Consider the following 19,016-nt stretch of genomic DNA (forward strand, 5'->3'; position numbering starts at 1 on the left):
TTGGGGTTTAGATTTTTGGTTCAGCCCACTGCGACTCAGAGAAGGTGAAAGGATGTCGTTCCTGCCGTGAAGCATGGAGATTGTTGGTAATACTGTTACAGATTTATCCACAATTGAAGAGATCTATACAACATCCTGCAGTGACACAGCATCCCATCTGGTTTATGATTAGTGGGACAATCATTTATTTCTAACAGCTATTTGACCAGGAAGCAGAGTACTTCTAAACTTTTGGTAGGCACTGCAGATTAGTCTGTTGTTTGAAGTCATTGAGAAGGCTTTACTCTTTCATTAGTGTTTGTTTTCTTTGCTGGTCTTTCGCTTAAATGTAATGCACTTAAAAAAGGCCACTTGAGGCTGCATACCTCTGTCAAGGCTTAATATTACCTCTGCACCATTCATGAGTTGTGTATCTGGATTCGTTTTTTTGTATCTTCATAAAAACATTAAGAGATTTCTCAGATTTAACTGTGATATTAAAATTGTGCATTTGTTAGAATGTGACACAAAATGTCCAATTTACTCCCGTCTCACAATAGCAGCGAATCCTTCCAAAAAATCCTTGAATTCAGATCCATATTGGTATCGACTCCAAATGTTAATCATTTCTAAGTTGGGCCAAGCCCCACTTTTGTGAAGTTTTCATGCAGATCTGTCCAAAACTTTTTGAGTAATCCTGCTAAAAACGGACCAACAAACCAAACCAATCACACGGCTTACTTGGCAGAAGTAATTGGGCTCCTTCTGTCGTACCGTTAATAGTCTTGGATGTATTTATTATCCACTGCGATTTTCTTCTACAAACAGTACATCAGCAGCACTCTCATAAAAATATGTTGCCTTCAAATATTCAAGCCTCAGCGAGTCAACAGTTTATTTTGAGTAATATCACATCCCAGAGCTGTGCATCGTCCTCCTGACAGTGAGTTTAAGTATGTGGTATTGTAGTAGAAAATAATCTTTCAACTCTTCACTGCCTCATTCTGATTTACTCTTATGTGTCCTTCGTGGCCTGTGTCAACTTCTTCTAGATACGACAGCCAAGTCACTGTCCAGAGATGCTGTTCTTCCTCTGCAGAATGCTAGCTGGACATCTCAGGGCGCTATGCTGGACCACTATGGGGCTGGATCTCTTTGAGATGCCTCTGGCTGGTATGTGGACACTGTTTAAGGGAAGCTGGTCACCTGTGTTCAATGTGGGGTGGTAAACATTAGATAGGTCATAAATTCCTTTTGTGGTTACGAGTAATTTGGCAATCTCGTGATCTGGTATTAGAGTGACTTTTCAGTCAGGCCTACTCTAGTATCGATGCATGCAGTGAATGCTGGTGACATTTTTCATGTTTTGAAAACCAAAACTATACTGATTTAAACTCACCTGCAACAGCAATTTCCAAGGTGTGGTCTGCAGCCCCCTAGTGGCCATGAAGGTACTGCAGGTCAGCTACAAATAGTCACTAAAATTATAAAAACCCTTAATTGTTAATATGCAATCAAAGCATTTCAAACTAATTATGCATTAAGTATTTTTTTTATTTTAAATGGTCATTTATCTCAACAGTTTTTCATTTCTCTTGATTAGTGGTGTAGAAATGCCGTGTTGCCTAAACAAAACCTTTGACTGTCGAATCCACATCAAGTGGACTCCCAAAAGAGCAAAAATTAATCAATGAAAACAAAGTGCTGTTTTAATATGTGGGAACCTCTGCACTGCAGTGTTTTCTCACAGTGAAGCACTCACTGCTTCAACTAGAAATGCCATTCTGACCATTTTCCCATGTACATTTAAAAATGTTCCAGAAACCTAAAACCAGAGCACAAATATCAACTTTTGCCATAAATTGAACTCCCTTCTGTGTTGAAGATAATCACCAGTGATCAGAGCTGGTTCTCCAGCCACAACCCAAAGACCAAACAGCAGTCTTTATTGGAGGAGTTGGATTTTTCCAGGCCCAAGAAAGACCATCAGGTCAAAAACAGAATGTGAAGCACGCACATTGTTCTTTTTTTTTCCACGTTAACAGTGATGTACCTTATTAATTTATCCCCCATGTTCATATTGTGAGTGCAGAGTTCTACTATATCACCCTGTAACATCTGAGAGTGAGCATTAAGCACCAATGACCCGAGCTGCAGGGTGTGCTTTTGGCCACACAACACTATAGCCACTTACACTCCCCGCCCCCATTCGCCAGATTTAGCTTCTAGTGACATCTTCCTTTCCCACAAACTCAATGCAGAGGTGACCAAGGAGAGGACCTTGAAGGGGATACAAGCAAAATTAAAATCAGATATGGTTTTTGCTTTTACAGGACGAATCAAAGAGCTTTTATCTAGTAGCTTTTATAATAAGATGGCTTTATCTTAGCAGATTGTTCTCGCTTTGTTTCGCTTGAATAATTGCCTCCATTTTCATGTCTTTCCTGCTGCAGAAGCTGAGTTCGTGGCTCAAATACACTCACATCTTTGTGACACAGCAAATAAGAAGAAACAGCACTATGGTGAGTTCAACCTGACATCCCCTCTGGAAAAAAAAAAACTCACAAAGATCTTCCATTTTTGTGTCAAAACTTTAAAAGCTTGTCACCTTGCCTTTTTTTAAAAAACTGATTCAGTGTGTGTTATAACAAAGGTACGTAGACCAGAGAAGAAAAACAGCTCCTTTCACTCCCATCACATGCTATCCTCCTTGTTTAAAAAAAAAACACCATAAAAGATAACCAGAAAATACCCAAATGACCCTACAATGTTACACTCTGAAAAAAAAATACAGTCCCACTGGTATGGCTTTGTTCTCCTATCCCAACCTGCTTTTTCTATATTGGATATCTGTCTGTTCTTTTGTTTCATGTGCGTCTTTTTGCTGTATCTCACAGAGAGCTGCTCAGAGGAGGCGGCGCACACTGCAGTCAGAACACTAATAGACCTGGGGGTGAGTGACAGCCTGTGTGTGTGTGTGTGTGTGTGTGTGTGTGTGTGTGTGTGTGTGTGTGTGTGTGTGTGTGTGTGTGTGTGTGTGTGTGTGTGTGTGTGTGTGTGTGTGTGTGTGTGTGTGTCTCTCTGTCCAAATCTGCCTGTGTGCCAGGAATTATAGCTCCACTCAGGACTCAAAGTTGAGGTGCTATCCAACTCTAAAAAAGTTGAAGTGATCTCCAAATCACTATTAATCAATCAAACTGGTGGCATTTTTCAGTGGCTGTGAACAGAAACCTGATGTTTGATGCAATAGGAAGCCTCTCTGCCTGGCTGGAACCAACCAAATCCAATCATGTAGGAGGCAGAAATGTCAGTTCATAAAGAGAATTCACTGAGCCAAAGACATGAGTTATTTAAAATTAGGAAATGGAAAAAAGTAGCGCAGACAGGTTGAGGTCTCTTAACTGTGACAAAGTGGTTTACATTTGACATTCAGGTCTTTAACCTTTCCCACCTCAGAGGTCCCTGTGCCGGTGCCATTTTTGGTAGGGTTGCACTGAGAAGTTTTAAAGCAGCATTTACACATGAGATCAGTGTTTACAGTCCCATATTTATAAGGCTCTAATAAACTCTCTAATTCACAGTTGGAAGTAAAATGATCGATAGAACAATCAATAATAGTGTCTCATTATAACCTCACTGTTTTTAAATGAACCTGTAATGCTGCTATCACAGTCTATTTCTGTTTTTACATTTTCTCCCATTCTAAGTTTGGACTAAAGATTAAAACATCTTTCGATCTCTGTAGATGTGCTGCGGTTCAGCTTCTATGTGGAAAAGGCTCCTCTAAATGTTGGTTGGTTGGGATCAGTGATGCATCACTCTAATCCTTCCATCTCGAAACTTCAAATATCATAATTTTTACTGCATTCATTTCACAGCTGCAGTTCCTTGAGACTTTACACGCTAAATATATGACCCCCTTATAAAAAGTGATTTGTGATTACAGGTTTTTCTACCCGGAAGAATTTAAAACTACTAGACTCCTTTCAGTAATAAGAACGTAACCTTGAAAAAGCCACATGTTGTGGAGTGCAGGAGTTATACGCGGAATAGGACTTATTTTAACAATGAAGCATTGTTTTGATCTCACTGAAGGGTATTATGCTGCATATTTTGCTGGAGTGTATGAAGCAACAAAACTTGTTTTTTTGAGGAATCCTCTGTGGCACATTTCTCTTTCTTCCCGTTGGGTGTGAGATGACCTGATATGAAAGCACTCCACCAGGGCACAGTGAACTCTGGATTAAACAGAAACTTTGATGAGACTGGATAAAGGCCTCATGTATATTGTGATAGATTATCATGCTGCTGCAGCTTTCAAGTCTGCGGATGTTTTTTTTGTTTTTTTTTTCTTTTCATAAAATGAAAGTTGGAACACAGCAAATGGTTTGTCTTGCAGATGAATATGAGCCTCTCTTATCTCCATCTGCTGTGATTCTGCAAACAGCAGCAGGAAATATTGAAGAGAAAGAAGGGCACCAACTTAAACTCCGAAATCTGAACAGAAACGCAGGATTTTCCAGAATGATTTATTGTGTAGCTTTTGTTTAGTGTTGGTTTTATTCATGTAAAGGAGTAAAAAGCACCGTATAAATGAATGTTACTTACTTTTACCTTTTGTTGTAGGAGGTATGATTTTCAGAAGAAAGAGCAAAGAAGCAACATTTTTATCCCTACTCTACCACTACACCAGCCTTTCAACTCGGCAGGCAAAGTGTCTGTTCCCATCAGTCTTCTCTTTCAGTCTGCGGGTTGGGAATCGCGGTCTTTTTAAAAATAGAGCATCATTGACCCATTTATCTGCAAACATCTCAAGAGGCAATTATTAAGTTTATTATTGAGGTTATCAGTCAGAAATGGACCTTTTCTTCATCTTAAGCCTCCGATGGTAAGGCAGGGGGAATTCTAAGATCTCCAAGTTGAAGCAAACAGGAAATGTGCTTCTAGTTTTTAGGAAACTTTAAAAGAAAAAGGAAGGACAACACAATCTTAAGTTTGCCTCTTTCATTTGGCCTCATTATTTCAGACCTTGCTAAGTGAATTAGGTGATGTTGTTTATGTGAAATCTGTAGCTTTGTTTTTCTCTTTCATTTTTGAAGCGTTGTTGCTTTGGGAGCTTTTTGTTTTTATCCGTCTTATTACCTCACTGTTTTTTATTCAGCCTTGTGCAGGAAGCGCTTTGATGAAGATAAGAAAAAAAGCTGCGCACTCACTTTGTTCAAATAAAGGTTACTAAATAATAAGCACTGTGGTTGCGATGCTACTAACGTATCTGTGTTTCTGCTCGTTATTTTCAATTCAGGTCCTCTTGGAGGAGTGGCAGAAGGGAGGCGTCTTCCTGGCTGTTAGTCCTTTGTTCCAGTTGTCAGAAAACAGGCAGAAACTGCACCGCTTCATCTCTCAGTACCTCTACAATTAATACATTTAACTGAGCAGCATGACTCAAGGCTTCAACGCGGCTTTGTTTTCTTGCAGAGTCTGACCTCATCCTCTGTTTGTATCAAGGGAGCCCGTGTTCAGTTAAAACAGATGCATGCTGAGCCAGGACGCTGGTGTCTTTATGTTAATTGCATTTTGATTTTTCAGTGATGAGACATTGATTTTAAGTTTATCTTTAGTAATAGCATTTGCATAAAGCCGCAGGAGAGGAGGATTATTAAGTCCCTGTAATCAGTTGTGAGGACTCGCTGTAGGATGACGCTCGTTGGTACAGTTTGCGCATCCACGCATGTTTATGTTGTAACGAAGGATGCATCAAGTTTTGTCTGTTCCGTGAGAAAATGTTTGTTTGGTTCTTTATACTCAAATAAAAGTTCCTGTGTCATCATGACTTGAACAAAAGCGCAAAAAGTTCACTGTGTACAAACGAAACCAACTACAGCTCGCCTCTGTCAGTGCGCCCCAGGGCACCTGTGGCTACAATGTAGCTTGCCATTGCCAGTGTGTGAATGTGTGTGTGAATGGGTGAATGACTGAATGTAGTGTAAAGCGCTTTGGGGTCCTTAGGGACTGAGTAAAGCGCTATACAAATGCAGGCCATTTACAGCCCTTTAAAGTAGTTTATTAGTTATTAGTTAGTCTCTTGCACACAGCCATGGTTCTGAGCTGCTCTCCTTCTGGACATAGATCATTCAGTGCTGAGTCAGACCTCTGGAGAGTCTGTATGTCTCACGTAGACCTTTTGACATTAAGATGCAGAGACAAATCGATGGCTTGCTTTAATGGGGACTTGGAGGCCTCTGTATTTTGGCGTTCACAGCTGACTGTTTGTACAGTCACATGCCAGTGCAGCTGTTTTTACTCCTTCAGCGAGCACAGACCACAGCCGCAGTGGTTGAGCTGCCATCGGCCGTGAGAATCTACTGCCCTCTAGTGTTGAGCTGAGGATACTGAGTCCTAAATAGTTGTGGAACTGGCCTGTAGCCGTGGCCCACTCGGAACAGAAATTAAATTAGAAGGTTTGCGTTTGAGTATCTGTTTAAGAGCAGCTACCGAGACTTAAAACAGAGGATTTGCATAATAAGAAATGTGAGTTTTGAGGACTGTTTTCCATGTGAGCTGCTCTCACGTGGAAAAAAGAAAATCATGAACACCTTTAAAAACAAACAAAAAACAGGATAGGGATTGATTGGCTGTGGCATTTTGAAGTCGCAATTCAGACGATGCAAAATACTTTTTTTCTGAGTTATTATAATTATTATACAGTTGCCAGTGGGGGTGAACTAATTTAGCATTTTTTCCATTAATTTCTGTGAATATGTAAGTCTGATTTCATATTCGAGGTGTTCCTTTAGTCTTCATAATAAAAAACTAGAAGAGTGCTGAAGATTCCCTCTGCACTGCGCATGAAGTGAGGCTGTGGATCCAGAATAATAGATGGATCTGGGTTAGTTTGTTTTCTCAAGAACTTCAAACAGTGTCTCCAAAATTTCCTTTAAAGGGTCCTTCCACAAACTCGTGGATCCAGATTAACTCCAAAGGTTTATCTTGGGCCAATCCCCGCCTTCAGTAAACACTTTCATGCAGATCTTTTCATAACTTGTTTAGTAATCCTCTTGGCAAACAGACAAACCAATCACGTAACATCCTTGGATGAGATGAAAATCTCCTCTGTGACTTGTGAAGATTGCCTGAGGCTGAGGTTTTTTTGTAGGGTATTTTGAGGTTAGCGAGACACTGAGCTGCAAAGCACTCCACTTTGCACCATATATGTTCAACAAAAAGCTAACTAATCTTAAACTGGAGCAGTTTACAAATTATAAGGGATACAGTGGTCGAAACGTAGCTGCCAGTTTGAGGATGTCAACATGTCACACTGCTGCAAATTGTAAACAAGTACACTGAATCCATCCTTGAAGCTCTGTCAGACATATTTAAAAGCTGCTACATGAGTCGAAACACAGATCGAAGTAAAAAAACCAAAAAACAAACAAAACACACAGTTGGAAGCAGCATTTTGTAATTTCATTAATTTCCACACATCTAGTAATCTGTTTTCCTTCTTTTATGGGAAAGATGATGTTCTTTCACTTCTGACTGAAGTCTTTGATCCTGAATATTAAATCATAATTAGAAATACTTTTTACGTCAGTGTCAAAATACTTTTTTATTTTCACATAAAAAGAAAAATCAGTAGGTTCACGGTTTCTTCTGCACAGCACGAGTGGGCGGCTGCTGACGGAGGGTATTTTTTACAGCTCGTGATCACTCTGAGGTTGAGTCACATAATTACTCTGTTTTGTGTAGTAAAAGAAAATAACACATTTTCTCTCCTCACAATTACTGAAGTATCATGAATAAAACATTCATCAGGGAGTTTTACATATCTCCTGATGGTTTTTTCACATTATGTAAAAGGGGGAAAAAAACTATTTGAATAGTAATTCATTGTGAGGGTGATCAGAAGGTGCAGTTCAGCGGCTGATGTTCATTCATGGATTCTCTTCCCAGGGTTTACACCACTTTGTTGATTATAGAACCTAATTGTTCTATCTGGCACTCCACCACGTCCCCCTTCTGGAAGAAAAAAAAAATGTTTTAACACTTAATTAAAAAAAACACATTTCAAATCACTGCCTTATTATCTGTTAGTAATTAATGGGGGAAAGGACAATATAGTCCTTTTATGCCTCTTTTCAGCTACGTTTTTTAAATTCTTTGCCTTTACTAAAGTGGCTTTGCATTGATTCACAGTTTAATTTTTGTTTTCTGTTTTAGCTTCTTTCTCCAGGAAGAGCCTTGCAGCAATATAACAACCACAAAATGTCAATGAAATTAAGCGACTTGCAGCAACAACAGAAAAAATAAGTGTTAGCAATGCTAAGTAGGCAGGTCCTGAGTTGGCTCAGCTTTGCTGGCCTCACATCCAAAACCACTGCTTCTCATATGAGGGAGTGGCATGTTCATTAGATGGTTACCTAGGCAACCAGAGCCTGGCCATTAGTGACCTACTGTCGTCTACAATCAATTTACTTATGTGTGACCTAAGGCTTTATTCTGATTGGCCGACCTTTGTAAACCAAAGGTTTGAACAGATGTGTGGAGATTCTGTGCTCACACGTGGAAAAGAAAGTCATCACAGGAGACTTTCTTTTCCACGTGACTGTAAGCGCCTGAGATGACAACATTAACCCTCTGAGATCTTAAATCATCATCAGTTTCAACCCTCAAATTTAACCTGAAGCCAAATTCTCAACTTAGGTACTCTGAAAGAGCCATTTTTTCTTTCTTCACCCCTCAGCTGTACGGCTCATGCTGTATTACCATCGCCCCACAGGATGAGCAGGTGTCGTGGACACGCATGTTTGTGAATGCGATGACTCGAGAACGAGGCGGCGTAGGAGTTTGAAATTGATACCGTAGTGTTTTATTAAATTATTCTCCCAAATCTTAGCAATAAGGGAACAAATAAAACAAGAGCACTCAGAGAGCACAACTGCCCCCAAAGGGCAAATGCTATACTACAACTTTGATGTTTTATTATGTTTTTATTACAAAATGATGATGTCAGCCTGTTATATTATCATTGTGACATCGTAGGATGTTATTGAAAAAATAAAGTGTGTTATACAGCTCCCTCTATGCCCTTTCACGTGATATGTTACTCATTATTTATGATTTCTTGAAAAATGTTTTCATGGTCAAATACTTATTCAACCTAGGTACTCATGACCCCCAAGGCCTGGTATATTGTTGTGAAGTTTGAAGACGACTCATAAAAAATTGTGGGTAACACAATTTTCTTTACAGATTTTCACATTTGGTCTGACGTCGACTTTTGTTTCCAAAACCTAGAGATAAGGTCTTGTTATCACTTCTGATTACTTGAGCCCTGCATATTACTTTGTTGCTGATGGTTGGTTGTGAGCGACCTTCCTAACCCTCTAATGCAGGAGTGTTGAACTACAGTCCTCGAGAGCCAGTGTCCTAAAACTTTTCTGTCTCTGCTGCAACACACCTGAATAAAATTAGTAAATTTTATTCAGGTGTGTTTACTCAAGCACATTTATATATATTAGGGGTGGGTTCTTATAATCGATTCATCGATTAAAATCGATTCTGGCTTGGATAACGTAAAATCGATTCATTAAAATCCTGAATCGATTTTTTAATATAAATTTATTTTGCCCAAAATGCCAGAATCTCAGGTGAAATCTCACAAAATTTCAAGAACCACCAAACAGTTAAGACAGTAAATGAGAGCAGGAACACGGATTCTGCACAAAGACTTAAACACACAGCGGGACCCGCGGATCAGAATCAGTTAGATGTCGCTTTTCTCACAGTCGGGGCTGAAAGCCGACAGCTCGCTGACTCTGATCTGTCGGCGGGTCTGCGCTTTGTGTGCACGCCCTTTATGCGCCGATTCTAAAGCTGTTAGTTTGATCTCTCTCCAAACAATATTGACCGAACCAGCAGCAAAAGAAGATCCAAACGCTTCACATAAACATCGTCATGAATTCACTCAGACTTTTACTGTTTTGCTTCCACTGCGATGCACAGCTCTCTCTCTGTACTTCAAGAACAGTTTCCCTTTCTTCATTATTCGCTTGCTTGTTACGCACAAGTCTACTGTTGTTTACAGGCTGTCGGCCGCTGTTTTTTCCCTTTTACATTCTTCCGAAAAGAAAACCTCATTTCTGCTGTTCAATACTGAACAAATTTAAACTTTTTAAAATTATTCAAAATGCAAAACGCTGTGTCTGTAATAAAACCGCTGTAACTTCAGAGGTGATGTTCATATGTTGATTAATGGTTTTCTTTCGTTTTTGATGTACTGCAGAATATTTTTATAAAATCCCAGGCCAGGAAAATCACCTTCATGTTTTTCTGTGTTTTATCCTCAGCTACTTTGACACAAAGGCCTCTGCTGTGATGCTCACACCTGTGATAAAGTCTTGCGTGTGTCAGCTTCCTTTTTATTGATACAAAAATATGTAAATGTACTGATCTGAATTATAATATTTCTGACTGTCAAAATTTCCCAGATTTAAATCGAATCGAATTAAATCGAATCGTGGATCGAATCGATTCGGGGCCTTGTGAATCGGAATTGAATCGATTCTAGAAATCAGTGACGATACCCAGCCCTAATATATATATGTAAGTGTTTGGAAAAATGTACTTCAAAAAGTGCTTTTATTGCACCATGTTCATTCACTCAAGAGCTGCTGTAGCATGAATCAAATGGCTGAATTGCTGCTTCAGCATGCAATCAAGTTCAAGAGTCTTGCTAATGATCTACTAAATTTATTCAGGTGTTGCAGCAGGGATGCATGTAAAGGTTTCAGGACACTGGCCCTCGAGGACTGGAGTTGACACCTGTGCTCTAATTTAGTACCCTGTCAATCATCTGTATCCTGTACTTATTGGTGATCATTTCATGATTTCATGAACTGGGCTCAAAAGTTCTTGAATGTCACCGACTTTCTACAATCTCTGGTTTCAATATTGCTGCCACTTCTTGGGTAAGACTTCTGAGGGTTAACGAGCCTTCTTTGATACCATACAGAGATAAGAATAGAAGGGAAAAAGCAGTCTGATAGATATTACCTGTGCAAACACCAACCTCATTATTCAATACTTTTACCATGTTTGATAGAGGCATAAACCACATTGGTAACAAAACATGTCCAGACCAGCTGTACATGCTGCGAATTCACTTTTGTCAGACTATAAAATCACCTTGAGAAAGATGGGCGGCTTTCTAAATGCACCCACGCCTGGAGGAGTTCCTGTCAGAAACACATCGCCTGGAATCAATGTCACAAACCTATCAATAGGGGAAAAAGCACAGAGTGGAATATCAGAAGAATTACCATCACTTCAGCAAATTAGGATTTTCTTTCTCGTCGTCGCGCAGTATAATTTCAGTATTAATTTAGATTAAGCCGGAGCATGCGAAACAATATCTCCCACAGATTATTCCGCTGTCTGCACAGATCCTGTGAAAGGTGCTGTAGGCTGCCATTATTAAGAGAATAACACAGGCATTATCACCAGTAAGTTGAGCGAGAGTGGGAGAGGCGTTGTAGTCTTAAAATCTCAAATCAGATCAGAGAACGCTCCAGCTGGTCAGGGTGCCGGTTGGGGTGGATAAGTCTTAAATGAAGCGTGTAATTTTAGCTCAGAGTCGGCAACTTTTTGTGGCTTCATTTCTTAACTTCCTGGAATCTGAACTCTCAGCTTGAGTTACTCAAGCAGAAAAGAGTACTTTGTTATGTATATGAGTACATAAACACACAGTATCTGAACTTCTCATTTATGGAACTTACTTTGAGACCCAAGCGACAAGCGCTGCTGTCTTGAAGATGATCTGATCCGTGTTGCTGTCCTGGACCGTGTCTCCATTAACCAGGCAGCGGATGCTCAAGTTATGAGGATCTGAAGGAGAAATGACACATGAAGTAGTTTCCTACTTGTGACTTTAGGCCTAAAGATAGGAGACAAATTTGTAGGGAAATAATTTTATTATTTTAAAGAAGCTGGTGGAAAGTAGTCTAAACAAATTTATTAGACCACCCGTCATGAACACACTATTATTTTTTCAAGAGTACATCTGCATCGTGGATAACAACAGTTTTTATGTTTTAGCATTTAAATATCATTTCTGACCTGTAGACGGGGGCACTGTCTTTTCAACAGTGCACTATAGGATACATGTGATCACTCAGAACTTTCTTCTGTGCAGTGATGTTTACACAGACTAAACTCATACATTCAAAATGCCCCCGACAGCATAACACAGCCACCTCCTCTCCCTGCAGGGGGGTCAAGCATCTAGGCTTTTCCTTTAAATTGTCACCCATCCGTAGAGGGTTTTAATTGCTCAGCTGCCTCTGTTTTACCTGCACGCAAATAACCAAAGTAAGAGGACAACGACACTTGTGGAGGGTAATTACTAATAATAAAAATTATGTAATTATCATTTTCAAACAGGCAGACAAGCACACTCTACCTTTAAAGAGCGATTTTCATTCTAACTAAACTTAGACTGACGTGGTCTTTGACAGCGACGGTGTTGAATCATTTTTCAAGTGTGTTGTATAAAAGAAAAGCCTCGTCTCTCTGAAGAGGACATGTCAGCACGGCTTAGTTTTGCAAAGTTGCATCTGAACAATAAACAAAAAACTTCTGAAACAATGTCCAGATGAGACAAAAGTGGAGACATCCGGCTGTAATGCACAGCACCATGTTTGGTAAAATCAGCACCCTGTAAACCAGGGGTGGGCAACTCCAGGCCTCGAGGGCCGGTGTCCTGCAGGTTTTAGATCTCACCTTGGGTCAACACACCTGAATCACATGATTAGTTCGTTACCAGGCCTCTGGAGAACTTCAGGACATGTTGAGGAGCTAATTTAGCCATTTAAATCAGCTGTGTTGGTTCAAGGACACATCTAAAACCTGCAGGGACACCGGCCCTCGAGGCCTGGAGTTGCCCACCCCTGCTCTAAACTACGGTGATGGAGGGGTGATGATCTGGGCTTGTGGTCCATCCGGAGGCTATTTAAATGTCACCTTCCGTAGACGTGGGCACGCTGCTACCCTGCTCTGCTCCTGCACCATCTCCACACCACATCACAACGTTTGGTTATTTTGTTCTCCCCCGAAAAAAGTGAGAATGTCATCAGTTCTGATTGTTTGTCTGTTTGTTAGCAGTCTAGCATCCACAGTTCTCAAGAAATTATCTGTGAATGTAGCGCCAATGAGAGCTTGAGCTGATTTAACTTTGGTGAATTTTGGTCACACCAAATGTGAAAAATCTGTAAAAACTTCAATATTACAGCTTAGCTGTGATTCACACATACAACATCTGACATATACGGACTGCTTTACAGCATTGATGTGGATTTACATCTTTACTGTTGAGTTCAATAAATTTAGTCTTCATCCACGAGCCGTTTGTAACATTCACAAATGAAAGCCTGAATGGTAAATGGTCTGTATTTGTATAGCGCTTTACTAGTCCTCAAGGACCCCAAAGCGCTTTACACATTCAGTCATCCACCCATTCACACACTGGTGATGGTAAGCTACATTGTAGCCACAGCCACCCTGGGGCGCACTGACCGAGGCGAGGCTGCTGAACACTGGCGCCACCGGGCCCTCTGACCACCACCAGTAGGCAACGGGTGAAGTGTCTTGCCCAAGGACACAACGACCGAGACTGTCCAAGCCGGGGCTCAAACCGGCAACCTTCCGATTACAAGATGAACTGCCAACTCTTGAGCCACGATCGGCCAGAACGAATGAACTGAAGCAACAATGTAGCGCTCATTAAAAAAAATAAAATAAAAAAAAAATCATACAGAACATAATGATGAAGATTTATTGCAGTTAAAGATGTTTTTTTACAAGCTACTGAATGTGTACCCAATGTTTCACAACTGCATGTAACAATAACCATTTATAGTATCTTACGCGAGTTTTTTACTTGTCAGCTCAAATAATGGCCGTAACCCAAAAGCAAATATCAGCGATGATCGCCTGTTAAGCACAAAAATCATCGCGGGACATTTTTATGTGAACATCTCATCTTTGAAAATGGATATTATGATGTGATGCAGGAATATTCTAGTCTGCATATAGAAGTAAGAATTTCTTTGTTTTGTTATTAAACCGTTGGTAGCAGAAATTAAACCGTGGTGAATCGTAAACATGATGGCCCACATTTGACAAGAATGTTTTTAGCCTTTAGAAATCCTAATGGTTACCATTATCATCTGGTTGGGGCTTTCATGCTGCTCCCATCAGCTACAAAAACAACATTTCCTCACTGAATTGCAGCTTGTTAACTCGGTGAAGCTGCTGGCGTACGGAATCACAGATAATTGCATGAGTCACCAGATTGTCTTTAATTCCCCCTTTCAGCCTCACGCTTCCTGCTGCGGATGCTCGTTCTCTCACCTGTCACGGTGTCAGTGGTTACTAAGGCTGGGCCGAGAGGACAGAAGCTGTCAAATGTCTTTCCTAGAAGCCACTGCTTCCCGTTACGCTTCATCTGCCAGTCACGAGCGCTGACGTCATTGGCCACGGTGAACCCGGCCACGTAGGAGAGAGCGTCTTCCTCCTAATAGAAAGAGGAGTGGAAATCAAGTCAGAACAGCTGCTTCGCCAAGCGTGAAAGCACCGCGGCCTTCATTGATGCTGTGATGCTGACCTTGATGTGTTTTCCTCTTCGTCCTATCACAAAGGCCAACTCCACCTCCCAGTCCACCTCCTTCAATCGCACAAAAGGCCAAGATGATGTAAAAACGGCGTCAAGAAGCATCACATGTGTATTTTTTAGCATTAATAAATTAAAGTATACTAAAAACAGCTTGTTTGTTTTTTTTATGCAAGTGTTGTGCTGTTAAATTATTGTCCTGCTCACATCTATCAAAGAAAACAAAAGAATTAATTTGATTGGTTAAATTTTAATCAGGCACTAAATGTGAAATATGTCACAGGGCCTACTTTTAATGGCTAACGTAAGGAGTCCCCCAAATCTTTTCTATAATACTTTGGTATTTTCTTCACTCTAGTCTGGCTTGTCCAGACCAGATTCCTACTTTAAACAGTGACCTACTCAACCTTTAACCACTCATGTAAAAGTATTTTTCCATTAAAAGTAAATGTTAATGTGACAACTTTCAAGGGATTTGAAGTTCAAAGCTAGAGAGATGCACTTCTACACAATCCTATCCAATTCGCATACTCTGAGATCAGTATGTAGGCTGCTGATCAGCAGAAAAGGTCGCGTGCAGTTGACTTCAGTCTGTCTGCAGTGGTCAAAGTGTGTGAGCTGTGCAGACTTGGGCTAAACAGACAGCTCAGGGTGCACTGACTCTTTGATAACATACATTATCAGCTCAATGCAGTCTCTTCATTAGTTCTGGTGTTTGAACTAAGGAACAACACAACCCATTTGAAAAATATGACAGAGATGACCTTTATTATCTGCACACCACACTGCCTTTAACGCAGATAACGTGGGTCTGTGTCGTCTGTAAGGCTACATTAGATGTGTTACTCCTTTGGGAGTAATTCTGGATAATAAGAGCGGAGATTTCAGGCTTGTTTGAAGTCAAGGCTGATAAAAGCTAGAGGTGATAGCTCTTGTGGTGGTTTTTGCTCAGAGATCTTCAACAATCATCTTACAAGAATTTTATTTATTTTTTGTCTTTTTCTAGATATAACTTTGACTTCTTTTGAGTTAGCATTGTTCTTCCTATTAAGGCCTCTGTCAGTCTTGCCCTCACCTGGCTCTCAGAGGGCAATATGATGTCATCGTACGGCCCTGTGATGGCGCTGGGAAACTTGTTGAAGATGATTGGTTCTTTGGGGATTGGAGCATTTTGTTCCAGGCAGTGGTCGCGGTAGTTCATACCCACACATACCACCTTCTCTGGACCTGTCACTGGAGACAGCAGCTGGATGTCTGCTCGGTCTACTACACACTTACCGGACGCCAAAGCTCTGAGGATGATGATGAGGAAGACTTGTTTTAGATGATGTGGAAAACAGAAGTTGAACAGATGACCAAGCTTGTTGACGTATGTGAGAAAGAAGATTGTTAACTGAAAATACTAAAATGATGATGATTTGAGATGAGTGTAATCAAATAAGCTGATGATTGAGTCATTTGAGTAGAAGGAGCATAAGGCAATAGTATGGCTGTATTAATTAATGGCTTAATGGAAGAGAGTTGTTGATACCTCTGTGCACACTCCAGGCCCTTGTCTCCCAGCTCCAGAAGCTCTCTCATTGTTGACGGCATCAAGGGGTCAAATGCCTTCAGATCCACCACACTGTGCCCCTCACCTTGCTCCACTCCCACCCTGATGCTTGCTTCTTCACCACGACGTCGAAACTGCACCAGACGCATCGCTGCACCGCTGAGTCCTCGCCTCTGCACGTCCACAGCTTGCCCCTGAGCGATTACACTCCTGAAGATGCAAAAGGAGCGAAGAGGAAGTCTCATCTGTTCGTGTGAGAAGAAGAGGAAGTGGAAACAGATAGTAGAGGTCATACCTGATCCTTCAACAAATGCACAGTCCAAAGACATGGATGGTAGTTTAACTGATTTTGTGTGAATAAACATGAATAATCGTTTTTCTCTATATGTTAGCCCTCTGGTAGATTGGTGACCTGTCCATGGTGTAGTGTGACTCTCACTGGGATAGGCTCCGACCCAACTGTAGCCTTGAATTGGATTAGAGAAATAAGATGGAGGACTATAGCTTCATTTTCCTGTTGTTAGCTGACAGGAGCGGCGCCTGGTGTGATATGCTGCTGCTGCTGCTGCTGCTTCAGGTGTGCTGTGCACAGAAGTTCTTCAGTATACACCTTGGTTAATAAATGGTAAATGGACTTGTTCATGCTGCACAAGGCCGGGCATCATGGACACCCAAGTTTGTGAATATGAAAACTTAAGAATGTGGTCGTTTTCTGAAAATCACCTAGGATTTTAACATTTATATTAAAGGTGCAGCTACTAGGAGGCTGTAGTGTAGCACTGGTGACCACTACCATTTTCTACTTTTCTTGAGCAGTGTGGGGATGAACAAAAAGTATTTGACCAGCATAATATAATCTGCAGTATGATCATTGCTTTAACCATGTAACAGATAGCTTTAAGATGGCCTTAAGATGTTATGCATACAGTTATTATGTTGACCTTGTATTTCAGGTGCAGTTATGACTATTTTATACACAATGCATATCTGTGCTTATTAAAGAGTTGGAGCTCGGTCAATTAATTGGGGGTTGGAAGCTTTGTTCGGCGCGATGTTCGGACAATCTATTGTGCAAGTGACTTGGAGCCATAGAAGGAATTGCAATACATGCTTACAAAACACTTATATATCAGATCATTTTATATTAAGGTTTTAGTAGAGGTTCTTGGTTAAAACATTTATTTAGTAGAAGACATACACATAGTCTCAGTGAGCTTCTGGTCTAGTGAAAGGTCAGAAGTGCAACAGGTGAATTGAGAAAGAGCATTTGAGGACGAGACACAGACAGTAGGTGAAGAGGTGACACAAAGAGCATGTGAGGTCAACATATACACACACATTAGTTAGATTTATTTAGAGGAGAGATTAGTTATGTCTCGACAAGAAAGAGGAACAATTCACTTTAAGATAAGAACGGAAAGTACCAGCCATGAAAATAGAAGATGATCTTCTGGGTGAAAAGTCATTGTGGTGTTGATCTGATCTATGTATAAAATGTACCGGTGACGCATGAAGGGGCGTCAGTAAACAAACCCTGATGTTATAAAATAATTGTTTGTGCTTTAGTAAGTCGGAGATCACTTGCTGTCGGCGTACAGAGTGTTCTTCCCGCACGTGTGTATTCATTAAAATCATTGTTTGACCAAGACCTTCTGGACCAAGGGTGGTTTGTACTCTCCCTCCTCAATTGTGAACCTTAACAGCAGTCAGTCAGCATGTCTCATTCTCACACACACACACACACACACACACACACACACACACACACACACACACACACACACACACACACACACTCACTCTTTTAAATGTAAGTGACTTCTATCTAACATTCACACACACATTTACACTCCAATTAAGACTGACACTAAGCTTTAGTCTGAGATATCGAAATCCACCGACAGTAGACCACCTGAGCCACAGCTGAACAATGACTGGATATTTGATTTAAAGAAAATAAGGCATTTTCCCCCAGAGACCTGCCTAATATGACTGGATTGTTTCCCCCTCTATTTCTGACCATTCTATGTAAACTATAGCGCTAGCTGTGTGGGAAATCCTAGTATATCATCAGTTTCCGTTTATAATGCAGTGCAACGATTCTGTCATGCACTACTTTTCTAATATTCTCCAGATTCTGACTTTTAATGCCTCAGTCTAAACTCCTTAAACTCTTAAAACTTGCGTGAACCCTAACTTTTCTGAGAACCGGCTGCCATAATGGAGCAAGTGCAAATTAAGTTCGCTAATCTGCACAAAATAATAACACGTAATTATCTCCCGCTGTCGCATTGTAATAGAGCTGCAAGTTGTAACCACGGTGGAAAAAGCAGCTTCTCTGTGCAGCTTCTGTCCCTAGAAACGGTACCTGCAGCCTGGGATGATTTGCTTATCTCGGAATTTTTTTTTAAATCATTTTTAACTCTTATTTTATACTAAAACACTTACAGAACAACACCTACTGCTTCCACTTCGACCTTTGCACTGCCTTCAGTCAATACTCACCTCCGCAGTTTTTGCAGCTCTGCACAGAAAACACTACTTTTAGCTACTTCCGGTTAGCGTTTGTAGTCCGTCAGCTCAGTCTCGTCCAAAGCGAGATAAATCACTCAGCCAGCGACGGAGTGCAGCCACGATTATCATTTATATCATTGCTAGTTGTAATTAATATATATGTGTGATGTAATCATCTAAATTGAGCTTTTGGCTTTTTAATGAATCGGAAGTAGAAACTACAAATCCCTGCTGTGTCCTTATTGTGTCTTGAAGTACAGTAGGAAATTTGGCGGCCTGGCTAACTTAAATTTAGACATTTTCTAC

General features: G+C 40.6%; 2 protein-coding genes across 11 annotated transcripts in view; one reads left to right on the top strand and one right to left on the bottom strand.

The window, feature by feature from the left end:
• Positions 1 to 7,416, top strand: part of gpat2 (glycerol-3-phosphate acyltransferase 2, mitochondrial) — a 185,775-nt gene extending 178,359 nt beyond the window's left edge. For all 8 annotated transcript variants that reach the window (XM_085425967.1, XM_085425965.1, XM_085425969.1 and 5 more), the window contains 4 exons: positions 1,032 to 1,152; positions 2,433 to 2,501; positions 2,877 to 2,932; positions 5,282 to 7,416. In XM_085425967.1, the coding sequence (XP_085282093.1) occupies positions 1,032 to 1,152; positions 2,433 to 2,501; positions 2,877 to 2,932; positions 5,282 to 5,398 (363 nt within the window). In that variant the 3' untranslated portion in view covers positions 5,399 to 7,416. The remainder of the gene's footprint in view (positions 1 to 1,031; positions 1,153 to 2,432; positions 2,502 to 2,876; positions 2,933 to 5,281) is intronic.
• A 150-nt stretch (positions 7,417 to 7,566) lies between these two features.
• Positions 7,567 to 18,922, bottom strand: fahd2a (fumarylacetoacetate hydrolase domain containing 2A). Of its 3 annotated transcripts, none has more exons than XM_085425975.1 (8): positions 18,645 to 18,922; positions 16,176 to 16,441; positions 15,720 to 15,936; positions 14,639 to 14,698; positions 14,386 to 14,548; positions 11,754 to 11,862; positions 11,164 to 11,251; positions 7,567 to 7,995 (listed from the first exon to the last, which is right to left on the bottom strand). In XM_085425975.1, the coding sequence occupies exons 2-8, from the start codon at positions 16,439 to 16,441 to the stop codon at positions 7,933 to 7,935; spliced, it is 966 nt and encodes a 321-aa protein (XP_085282101.1). In that variant the 5' UTR covers positions 18,645 to 18,922; the 3' UTR covers positions 7,567 to 7,932. The 3 variants fall into 3 exon arrangements, with proteins under 3 accessions (XP_085282101.1, XP_085282102.1, XP_085282103.1); XM_085425976.1 differs by having other exon boundaries at positions 18,639 to 18,922; XM_085425977.1 differs by having other exon boundaries at positions 18,702 to 18,921.
• Positions 18,923 to 19,016: the final 94 nt, after the last annotated feature.

The sequence above is a fragment of the Rhamphochromis longiceps genome, linkage group LG12 (assembly GCF_057381845.1).
Source record: "Rhamphochromis longiceps isolate RC_006_pf linkage group LG12, R_longiceps_female_GT1.1, whole genome shotgun sequence".
NCBI classification, from domain to species: Eukaryota; Metazoa; Chordata; class Actinopteri; order Cichliformes; family Cichlidae; genus Rhamphochromis; species Rhamphochromis longiceps.